The sequence below is a fragment of the Lethenteron reissneri genome, chromosome 31 (genome assembly GCF_015708825.2).
Source record: "Lethenteron reissneri isolate LAM-NWPU_2019-01 chromosome 31, ASM1570882v1, whole genome shotgun sequence".
NCBI classification, from domain to species: domain Eukaryota; kingdom Metazoa; phylum Chordata; class Hyperoartia; order Petromyzontiformes; family Petromyzontidae; genus Lethenteron; species Lethenteron reissneri.
The window spans coordinates 13,372,527-13,384,969 of record NC_083809.1 but is presented as its reverse complement, the minus strand read 5'-3'; the positions used below and the strand labels follow the sequence as shown (position 1 = coordinate 13,384,969).

The 12,443-nt window shown below is 44.0% G+C and overlaps 1 protein-coding gene across 2 annotated transcripts in view; it reads right to left on the bottom strand.

Annotated features, from left to right (window-relative positions):
• Nucleotides 1–293: 293 nt before the first annotated feature.
• SELENOS (selenoprotein S) overlaps nucleotides 294–12,443 on the bottom strand; it is a 40,277-nt gene continuing 28,127 nt past the window's right edge. For both annotated transcript variants that reach the window (XM_061563620.1, XM_061563618.1), the window contains exons 4-6: nucleotides 11,387–11,464; nucleotides 9,013–9,085; nucleotides 294–2,581 (exon numbers count right to left, since the gene is read on the bottom strand). In XM_061563620.1, coding sequence (XP_061419604.1) covers nucleotides 2,499–2,581; nucleotides 9,013–9,085; nucleotides 11,387–11,464 — 234 coding nt within the window. In that variant the 3' untranslated portion in view covers nucleotides 294–2,498. The remainder of the gene's footprint in view (nucleotides 2,582–9,012; nucleotides 9,086–11,386; nucleotides 11,465–12,443) is intronic.

Below are 12,443 nucleotides of genomic sequence, written 5' to 3'. Positions count from 1 at the left end.
CGAACTTCAATAGGGATTACCGTTGGTAGGGCAAGTTGTAATTACTAGCGAAACGTCGTACTCAGATTGTAAATGTTGTGGCTTGGCTCTCCAACACACCGGTGTGCTGTACAAGTGACGAATTGGAATGTTCTGTTTATGTGACAACCCTTACTAGTTGGCTGTCGGGTGGTGGCGGGTTTTAACAACATTTATATATTTATGCCATCTAACCCAAAAACCTCTTATGGACATCATTACTTGTGAGAAATAAATCACGCATGGTTAATCGAATAAAGACAATTTCACAAGCATTGTTGAACAGATATATTTTAATGAACAAAGTGCTTGCTCTCTCTTGCAGTTAAAAAGATAAATGGAGAGCAGAATTGTGAACACAATGTGACCGCCATCAAGAGTGAGATTACAGCTGAGGTTAGGGATAAGTCTAGGATAAGGATAGGGTTATGGGGTTAAATATTACGTTTCGGGTTCAGGATTAGGGTAGAGCTAGTGTTATGGATTCGGGTAAGGGCAAAGGTCATTATTATGTTTTAGCAGAAACATGAGTAACCTATGAATTCAACCACCCAAGATCATAAGATTCAAAAAGATCGAAAATCACGAAATTAAACCGAGCATGTCAGTTACATGAAGATCACTACGACACTCTCCTCGAGAGTGCATCTCTCCACGGAACAATAGTGAATTATTCGGCTCAGCCTGTGGCCACAGCGGGGCTTTTCCAGGCCAAGTGTCATGGGTCTCGTCACCAAGGTGAACATGATTCGACTCCTGCAGCCACTGCCATGTTCACACAAAAAACGAGTTCACTACTCCTACCGTGCTGCACGGAGAGAGGGAGTCTGTGTACTCAACTACCAAGGCCCCAATTTGTACACTCACATTTACACATCTTCATGTACACACATGTATAAAGACAAATATCTGCTGGAAAGCCTTAACAGACTGTTGGGGCAAGTACTGTTATAGCAAGCACCTAAGGACAAAAGGGCACATGAGGGGGTGCCGTGGATAACACCATACTTGGCCGTCTTTTTCTCCCCAGTGCTGATGTTTACATACTGCACCACCGAGTGCTCATTTAAGGCAGAGTCCATGTAGGAGAGGCTCAGGACTGGTTCAGATGTCTCTGATGTTTGTTGTGAGCGGGACTCGAACTCAGGTTGTATATGGAGCAGTAATGTAGTGCCAACCACTACATTACTGCTCCATATACATGCACGTCGACACACAAAAACATTATTTTATAGTTGGTCATGAGTAAAGGTAATTCTAAAGATAGTCGAGCATGCTCGAATGTTGTAAGTTAATACATATATTCAAGTCTATGTTTACAACTAGAAACATCTAAATGCACAGAAACAATACTTTTCGTTCTTTAAGCAAAGGCTAGAGCTGGAGGTTTTTTTTAACGATGCTAAATCAAAATACCATGTTTTATTATTAATGACTTGAACTACCAAGCAAACTTTTTAAGTGTCTGAAGGTAAAGCTTGCTCACAGTGGACAACGCCCTATCACTACTCAGGGTGTATGTCGATGCATGTGGTGACAGCAGCAGAATGTCTACTTCAGGCAAACCAAGTTCCACAACTGAAACAGCTCTCATTTTACAGGGTTCCGGACAAAGCGCAATGTATCATCCAGTCCCCAGCACTTAGAAAATACTACATGTGTATGTACTTAGAATGTGCAGCCTTTTATTAATTGCCATCTAACAGGATTATATGGTCTGCAGCATGAAACTTTCAGGCAGGAAACGTGTAAATCAGATGACCCACAATTTAAGGACTTGCTTTACCTGCTACAACAACCAGCCCTTCATGATTTTCTTTCAAACACATGCACACATACATCGGACATTATGTCCCACTCCTGAAACATCCAGTCAATACATAAAACACACATGCCATGTGCGCACACAATGGGGCCAACATAATTATTTGAAAACGAGAATTAACTTGTCACAGGAAGGTTAAGATGTGAAATCATGATTGTCTAATATTACAATATATGTTTTAAGGTGTAAGTCAGTCATTGTACTCCTTGCTCAAGTACTCATCTCCATTAGCCAGTGAAAGCCAGCAGTAGAAATTCCATAATGTTATGGCGAGGTCCTATGCTTGGTTGAATATGGAGTTTGGTTAGTGACATAGTGACATTTCGTTTTCAAAACTTTCTGACTTCATCTCTCACAGTTGTATTCTTAGTCACGGCTAAGCTCAGACTTGAGTATGGTCCCAGCCATGCTCTGGATTTCATTGCGCCAAGACACCCCATAATGGAGCTGCTCCCGAAATTGTGAAAACATCAAAGCGGCTCCAGCCTGCGCTGAACCATGTTAACAGACCAGCCAGAGCCGAGCCGTGACAAAGCATACAGGCCTTAGGGTTGTACAGCAGACACTCCTCCGTCTCACTCCTTCTCCACTAAATCCTCCACCTCTACTGCATCATCCAGTAGATAAGTGGAGGACGAGCGGAGAGAGTTTAACCTCATCCTCCTCCAGAAGCCGGGCCACGTCGCCCGGGTCGCCACAAACACGTGGGCCCACCTCCTCCTGACAGCGGAGAGTAATCTGAGGTATAAAAACAGTGACACACAGTGAGAAATACTAGATCCCACATATAGCCATTAACACACTTGGGGCAAGCGCTATTTACGAGCACGTAAGGTCAGCACAGTACACAAGGTAGTAGGTGGCCAGCAGCACCACGCTCAACCTCTATTGTCATCCCAATGCGAATGGCTGTAAGCAGGAATCAAACTCGGTTCTCCAGGTTGCACTAACCACTGCACCGCTGCTTACCACACTAATTCTTACAACAACAACAACCGACTACATTCACAAATACATTTTTAAATCATGCTTGGACGTACTTGCACCGTTGGTTGCCTACCTGGTGAATCTTTCATTGATGGCTGTTTCCCGAACTGCTTCAAAATGGTGTAGATCACACTGCTCGTGAAAAAAGCAGGCTTGAGAGCTATCGTGACCATGCAAACTATCGTCCCATCTCAAATCTGGTCGCAGAGATCCTCTGTCTTCAGCGGTTATTTCCCCAGGTCGCCACGATGGGCAGATTCAACCCATTGCAGTCAGCATACCAGAAGCCCCATAACAATGAGAAAGCTCTACTGAAGATCACTAGCCACCTCTACAGGATCATGGACAATAAGTGCAATGGAGCTTTGGTTGGCCTGGATCGCTCAGCCAGCTTCAACAGCATCGACCACGAGAAACTCATCAGGCGGATAAGGTCAAGGTTTGGCAAATCGGGTATGGCACACAAACACGCACACAAATACACAAACACGTGTTAGCTACATCATGAGGCCTCCTTTGCCAGTACCAAAATATAATAGGGATTTTCCCCCTTTATCTGGCGACAGAACTGAAACCTTTTGCAAGGAATTATGTATACATTAACCACAATACTTGTAGTCAGAATGCAAAAAAACACTGATCATTTATGCAGTGTCCTTGAAACTGATTGGTCCACACCAGAGACAGATTTTCTTAGAGCCTAGTCTCATACGGTACTTAGCTAAAAAGCATACTAATGTAATAAAAGACTTCGTCACACCCTGCTTGGTCTCCGCTGCTCTTTATTCAGCTTATCCCTCGCACCCCGCTGGTCCCGACACCGGACCAGCTGCTCCTCGAGCGCGCCCCGCACGCGCCCTCCCGTCAGTCGCTCCGCTCCTCCAACCCCGCACACCGCTGACCAACGGTGTGCCGAAACTCCTCCAGCCACGTGGCTGATGGCGCGGATCCCCTCCGGCTACCCAACGTGGTCCAGCTTCGTGACTCTACCAACTGACCCGGAGCCCTTCCGGGCTCCCCCCTATATCCCCTTCACCACGTGATCCTGTCTCCTCCCTCTCACCACGCCCTTCCGAACCTTCCAGATACAGCCTCCCCATAGCGCCCTGCTGGCTCCGCCCCCAGGCTCCGCCCACACTCACCTCGCTTCCGATTGGACCCGAGGTGAGCGGCGGCCTTCACATACGCCCCCATACTGGGCTCCGCCCCCCAATACCCCGGGCCGTATGATTGGCCCGGAGCCCAGCATCGAACCCCGTTTACGCTCGCATTACACTAATAAAACACGCTGACAAATACCATGTAAAAAATACATGAAAAAGGATGATAAAAACTATGCTAAAAACTTTTAATTCCAACTATAAAATAACACTAACACAGTCACTGACTTACACACATATGCACAAAGACTAGTTCACACACAAACACAGGGAAACGGACCACACACAGTACTAAAAGGCCTGCAAATACTCAATACATATGCATAAATACACGTATACAAAGATCCCCATATACACCCTTTCCACAGAGAAGACCCATCTTTTTTGTTGCCTTGTTCTTTTTATCTCTGCGTTCCTAAAGATGTCCTTTAATAAGGTTCACATTTTTGTTGTTTTTAGTTAGGAGACTGCTTGGGTCTGTGGAATCTCTTTGATGTCGACTGGTGTGACCTGCTCTTGCTTCGAAGCACACAGATAAGCTAAAACGGAGTGTTAGCTTGCTGCAACTCAGCCTGGACTTGCTTTGTGGCACAGATACAGTAGCAATGACAGCAACACTGTCAGAAACAACATGCATGAGCAGCAAAAACAGAAGTAATGACAACATTTACAACAGCAACAACAAGCTGCAACACCTGCAACAGCATCAACAAAAGCAGTAGTAGCAACAGCAGCAACAACACCTTGCAATGGCGACACTGCGACTTTTGCTTTTGATGCTGCTGCGACTTTTGCTTTTGATGCTGCTGCTACCCGGCTAGTTGCAGCCGAGCCCTGCTCTCCAGGACTGCAGCAGAACGAGCAGAGCGGTCTGGTCAAGCAATGTCTACCCTCTTCCCTGGAAATGGGGGCCATACTCGAAACTTATCTTGGCATAGATCGACAAACCAATTCTATCTCACCCAAATGTCGCCGATACTGCAGTGGGACTCACTAGTAGACTCAGCCAAGCATCCAACATGTAGAAGGGAGTACTGATCGGCCGACTTTCTGGTTCAAACTATTATAGTTCCACACCCACTCTGCTACAATCTGCTGTGGAAATGCTGACTCCTAACCAACCGTGTTCTTCACTTGTTGCTATCCCTCGCACATGGTTGTGCTGCAGATATGATCAGTTCTTCTGCCCGACATCCACATGATCACCGAAGAGAGCCTTCATCGCCATACTGCTGCTGATGTTGCACGCTCCATAGTCAACAAGACGGTGCTGATCTATGATCTGATCTATGATCTGATCAACGATTGTGGACTCGACATATTGGCCATTACTAAAACTTGGGCACATGACGACTCACCAGTCGTAATTAGGCGTGAGGCTGCACCAGATCGATATGCTACTGTACATCAGCACTGTCGTGGGAAGCCTGGCACCAGCAGCCTACATCGTGGTGCGATCGCACCAATTAACCATGAAGACATCTGCATTGAGTCCTGAGTAAATCATTAACAATCCCGTCTTTCGAGCTGCTGCTTGTGAAAATAACTAACAGCATGCAGAGGCTTACGATCGCTGTCAATCTATCAACCACCGTTTTTCACCGGTGTCGAAATTATTTTCCGAGCTTTCTGATCTGCTAGACTGTGGGTCACTTTTCTCTCATTACATACTCTGTGGTGACCTGAACTGTCCCGGACCGACTGGTTCTTGTGGTAAAATCAACAGTGATCTCGCCGAGATTATCGACAGTCAAAGTTTAACTCAGCACGTCAGTGACATAACATGTCGCTCGAGAAATATACTGGATCATATCTTCACATCCGCCAATGCCGTAACTGTAACTGATGTTATCGAAGACGTGGATATTTCAAATCACAGTCTCGTGACATGCAAAGTGGTATTTCCGATTATTCGCTCACCCGTCACAATTATATCATACAGACACTGTAAAAGACTGCACCATGATGCTTTCCGTCAGGAGATCCAATCATCATCGGTATGTCTAAATCCTGCATCGATTAGAAAATGAAATCACTGCTGTTCTTGGTAAACCCTTGCCCATCCTAACAAGCACAAAGAGAATGGGGAAAGTGCGCAGTAACTGGCTGTCACCCAAGGTAATCACTGCGAAACAGACAGAGGAGGCTGGAGCGTCTTTGGAAGAAAACATGTTTCGAGACTGTTTTACTTACAGAACCGCCTGCAGATCTGCAAACCGACTCATTAGTCTCACAGATCATTCTATGCTCTGCGAGTCAATGAGTCAGCTCACGACCCCCATGCTCTATGGCGCATCGTGAAGGGTCTGCTGCACTCCAACCATCCATTAACTAGTCAACCTGCTCTGTGCACAGTACTTGATAAGTTCAATGGCAATAAAGTAGTGATGATCAAGAAAGCAGTTACTAACTTGTAGGTCACACATTCTCCCGGTCTGCCATCTGAGTTTGACCAACTTGGAACCAATGCAAGACTCGAGACTCTGGCACCAACGTCAGTGGCAGGTGTCGATGTTCATCGCATGGCTGCCAAATAAGACATCCCCGCTTAACTACATCCACACGTCGATTCTTAATCATGCTCGGATGTGCTTGTGCCACTTCATTGTCCACCTGGAAAATATTTCGTTCAGCGAGGGCTGTTTCTCAGACCGGTTAAAAATTGCACAGGTAAAAAGTTTGCTTGAGCTATAGTGACCCCACAAACTATCGCCACCTCAAACCTGAGTACGATGTCAAAGGTCATAAAGCGCCATGTCCGTCCAGTGCTCGCTTCTGGTTGCCGAACAAATAGATTAGGTCACGCTCATTACACACCAAGTGTTTGCCACAAAGGAACCACAATGCCTTTATGATCTTGTTAAGGAGCATAAACCATCATGCGAACTCTGGTCATCCTCGTAGTGGATTTTGGATGGCCATCGAACAAAAATGGTTAATGCATCATGCACGTTTAGATGCGGCCGTCTTCCAATATGAGGAAGCCACTGGAGTTGTGCACTTTTAAATCACGGTTAAAAAGTATTTCTTGAGAAATGCTTTTTGCGTTTAGTTTATTGTCTTCCCCCCACACCTCTGATTAGCATGGTTGGGTACGTATGGTGCGAATGAAGTTCAACATACATATATACTTCACAGACTGTTGTGGAAAGTGCTGTTAGCGAGCACCTATGAAGGCCGGTATGGCACACGAGGGGGTGGGTCGCCAGCACCACGCCCAGCTGCCTTTGTCTCGCAGTGGTGATGTTTACACACCCTACCATGTATTCATTTGAGGCTCAGTTGACCTAGGGGCAGCCCAGGACTGGTTCAGAAAATCATCATTGTTGTTGGCCGTGAGTGGGATTCACAGTGCGCTAACTGCCACGCCACACAGACAAAATCATGAACATCCTCTACACACCATACATGGTGACAAACACACTATGATGAATACAAACGATGACACACACAAACTGTAAAAGACACAAAATGTGAAACAGTGAACCTAACAAGGCAACATATGCATGCAATGAAACATACACAGGTAACGCACAGTGTCAGATAATTGGTAAATCACGCTAAGGGACAAACATTGTTCAATGTACACTGATACACAATATGTACACAATGACACGTGATGATGCACTATAACACAATACACAACATCCACCATTAAGGAATAAGTGACAACAAGAGACTATTTCCTCTCAACATCATCAGGACAGGTACATGCCAACTACAGCTGTAGGAAACTATCAAATTCTCCTTTGAAATGTTTAGCTGAAGCCAAGCTATTTCGGGGTAGAATGGAGTCCTGTGTAGATGCCCAACCTCATCGTGGAATTCTGGTTTTCACTATCTTACAGATTACAAGCCAGATGTTACTGGACAGACCATTTTAATGGTAAGGTTTGGTGTGGAAGACATGGGCCCGTATTCACTATTACACAGTCACAACGCCCAGATGTTCTTGTCTAAGCCTGTTGTGGACATTCAATTCAACTCATGGGTAACAGGGTGCTGCAGTTATAACACCTGTGGCTCACAGAATTAAGGGCCTGGGATTCAATTTCTGACTTGGGTGCCTTTCTGTGTGGAATTTGTAAGCAATCTTTCAGAGACTACTTTAAATTTCACACACCACATCAGAGTATCATTTAGTATTGATATGGTTGTTTTCACAAGAAAGCATCAATGAGTCTGAACTCTTTTTCAGCAGGGCACCTGCAGGTTTTTGCAGTAGGGGGCGATGTTGCTACGTGTAATTCCTATTTAGTAATTTGCATGCATTTTTTCAGAATTGGGATATTTGGCTTATACAACTATTTTTTTAGCTATGGGAGGAAAGCAGAGGACACGGAAACTCATGTGGAATAGGGGGTGAACACAAATAAATACATAAATTTGTAATATATAGCTTTTCATAAATGCTTCAGAGGAATGGGAAATCAGACAAGTGGGAAGGCAGCCAGGCTGAGGCGACACTGGCATATGCCCAAGCCTGGCGGTCCTGTATATATTTTGATGTTTTTAGTCAATTACTCAGAGCAAACGGAGAAAACCCACGCGTGCGAGGGGGTCAACACACCATCCCATACAAATGTAAACAGATGAAGACAAATCCACTTGCTGTACTGCTATCTCCTGGCCAGTCAGGGTATGGAAATCTTGACACCCACAAGTAGTTTCACTACATTTGTGTAATCCACTAACCCGCATATCCACGGTGCCAAATTACAGATGCCGGGAATTGGCTTGCGATCGTGAATCATAAAGGAGGTAAATAGATACACCCCAAATACACAGTGACTTGACACAGTGACGCACAGTGACACTTGGTACACGGTTACACTGAGCGAGTGACACCATGACAGTGATAGAAAGTAACATAATGGGACATGGTGTCATAAACACACCCTGTGATACAGCATGACATGGAGCCACACACATAGGGACACAGGAACACAGAGATAAACAGTGATAGCCTAATTCAGTGACAATGGTATGACTTAATAATGATGATAAAAAATAAGTGCTCACTGTTGTCTCTCAGTCGGTGTCTTTCGGTTCTTGGCAATGATGTTGATGATGTTGAGTTCTCTTCCTGCTGAGACTTCATGACACGAAACATTCATTAAACACAAAAAAAAAACAGAAAAGAAAAATCGAAGATATTTAAAGTGCAAATGGTGGAATTGGAAAGAAATAATTTGGGGAACTCATGAATGTGAAGCATAGTGTGGAAAACACTTTTTTAATACCATGGTTTTAAAGGGCCCTCAAAAAAGGCTTTATTTTATAGGGCTTATATAGAAAAAATTCATATTTAGAGGTATTTCCTTTTCACGTCCTTACAATAATTAAGCAACTATAACTCAAGAACCATATCTCTGACATAACTCAAGACGTTGGATTTGAGCTAATGGTGGACCATTACAGCTCAGGAAGATATTTCTCACTCTTGGGACACTGAGATAGGTCCTAACTGAGTACAATAGTGTGATTCATCACATCTGTTAAAGTGCTACAGCCTCCAATGTTATGATAAACACTACCATGTCTGCTTGGATAAATATTCCTGTTTTCTTTGTACTCCTGGATTCCTTCAGGCAGATGATATCTCTTGCACAGTGATATCACCTCAGTTTAACACGTAGGCTTTGAGATTACCTCATTGGAGGTTGCACGCAACTCCTCGTATTCAGAAACATATCCAGGTGGCAGTATTGAAACATGAGACGATGTTGTCATTAGTCTGTTCCTATGTGAGTTTGCCAAGCTAAGAAAAAAAAACTGTTTCATTTTGATTTCAACATCTGCTTTTCTTCCTTCACGAAGAGCAACACCCTGGAGTTTAAATTTATTTGCTGCTGCAGGAACTAATCCCATACATCCTGCTTCTCCTCTACTGCCTGGTGCTTCAAAAAACATTGATCGTGCAACAAAAGGGCTTAAGGAATGGTTGGTAGAGTCATGGTGGAGATTCATTGACAGTTCAGCCAATTAAATTAGGGCATCTCTAATTAATGCCGTTGCAGTCAATAATTTCAGAAGAATTCTGTATTTGCTGTGTGTTTTGCTGCCTCTTTTTGTGTCTGCTGTTGCTGAACTGAAGTAACCATGCAAGACAAGCCAAACTGCTTTGACAATGTGATCACGAGATGCTACCCACCACATGCCAAGAACTCTGCCGATTGTCGTGAAGGTGATTGCTAAGCTGTCCACAATTAAAGTAGTTTCATGTCAAATCACTGCCTAGAAAGATGACAATCTTCAATCTTAATGAAATTGGCAGAGTTGGAGGTGGTACCACAGAGACATGGTAATATTCGAAATTATAGGTCAGTGGAATAAAAGTCTTCCAAGTTATGGGTCAGAATACAATGTTTTGGGTGCCATAGAAGTAAAGTTCAAAATTACAAGCCACACCTTTATTTTTAGAGCTACAGAGAAAACCAAGAGACCAATGGAAAGGTATCTTTCAGTTCTTTCCATGGATGACATAAACAAATTACATTACTATAAAAGAGTAATGATTATTTTGCACTCATTTGTGTCTTATGACACCGACCAATTGTCCAAAATTGGAATTTAAAAAATAATGTGGAAAAAAACATCCCCAGACCCTCAGCAAAATTTACACGATTGGAACCTCCTTTGCCAGTAGCAAAATATGATAATTGTTTTTTTACCCTTTTATCTGGCAACAAAACTGACACCTTTTACAAGGAGTCATGTTTGCATTGACCACAATACCTGCGGTCGAAATGCAAACAAAAAACACAACTTTGATAATGTATGCACTGTCCTTGAAAATGATTGGTCCACACCCGAGACAGCTTTTCTTAGAGCCTAGTCTCACATGGTGATGGACCAGATGGCGCCAAAAGGCGCACCACTTTTCATAGTAATCATATTTTATGACGTATGCCACATATATTGAAATGGATCGAAAAAGCTGAAGAGAGATTTCGAAGAATAAGGAAGTTACAGCTTTAAATATGTAAATTGCCTCCTCAGGCAACCGAAAAAGATAAAATATTCAAAGCCTCAATATGGAAGCTATTTGATTCTCTGACTTCAAATAAAAATGTAAAATGCTTCTATGGTACCTTCAAGTATACAAATTTCATAAAGATTGGAGATGGATAAAAACACATTTTTGTTTTAATATTTTCCGTGACCAGACAAGAAATTGCCCATTGGCCAAACATCCCAATTCTGAAAAATGACCTGCAACTTACATAATTTGTATTACACAAAGTAACATCACCCACAAATACAAAAATCTTGGAAGCACCTGAATGAAAGTGAGTCTTGAGACTCAATGACACTTTTCTGGGTAAACAAGTGTCATAATAATAGTACGACAATGGAGTGGTGCAGGCAAGCTCCAGATGGGGTTAACGTTCACCTGGGGGTCACGGCGTGGTCGCAGGCTGCGTCCTCTTTCCCACGACTCCATCTTCTGCTTTTGTCGCTCCTCTTCCAGCTAGACAGGAAACCCATAGACAAAGACATAAATACACATAGACGCATACACAAAATGACAGGCATAAATAAACGTGGACAATCTAACTTCGCTTTGCATGAGCCCGTAGAACGCCGATTCATTGTAGCACTCGTCCTGGAGAAAATGTTTACGATAAAAAAAATTAAGAACGTCCAATAATTTAAAAAGCGCTTACGAGTGTAAACATGCAGTGCTGGCCGAAGAAACGCACCCACCCTCATCTTTGTTTACATTTGCTAAGCCAATGAGAGCCAAACATTTTAGACCTATGATGTCTGGAAAAAGGCCTGCAAGTGTTAGTCCTGAAAATGTGACCAGTGTCAAGGATCACTTTGGATGTTAAAATGCCAGTGATAAGGTGAGCCCGAGGCAGGTGAGCTTCAGGTCGATGTGGGTCGTGTCAGGTGGATGCACTAGTGAGTACAGTACATAATACTGAAAAGTTGTATTACTTATACTGGTAGGAACCTCCTGGTTACACCAGCCCAAAGGGGATTATTGTGTCCGTTCGTCTGTCGTGCAGGGAGGGGCTGGGTGGGGTGGGAGGGGCTGGGTGGGGAGGGGCTGGGTGGGGCGGGGCTGGGTGGGGGGGCTGGGTGGGGGGTGGGAGGGGTGGGGCTGGGTGGGGAGGGGCTGGTCACCCTGTGGTGCCCTTATAAAACTCAACGTTTAACCTACTCATGCCAGCTTGTGCCCGCCCTCACAGTCGGGCATATTTGCGGAATACACCACGCCGCCGTTCCTACCAGCTCCATCCGCCGGAATGTGTAAAAATGTTTACCATCTGTATTATTATTAGCACTATTACTGACACCTCTGATATATTGCTCATACATAAAAAATAACGCTACCGGGATTGCATCCCCATATATATACATAATGGTATAATGAACCCTTTAAGCGCCAAATACATTTTCGCTGAATTTTGCAGGAACACAATTTCAGCACTAAGAAAAGT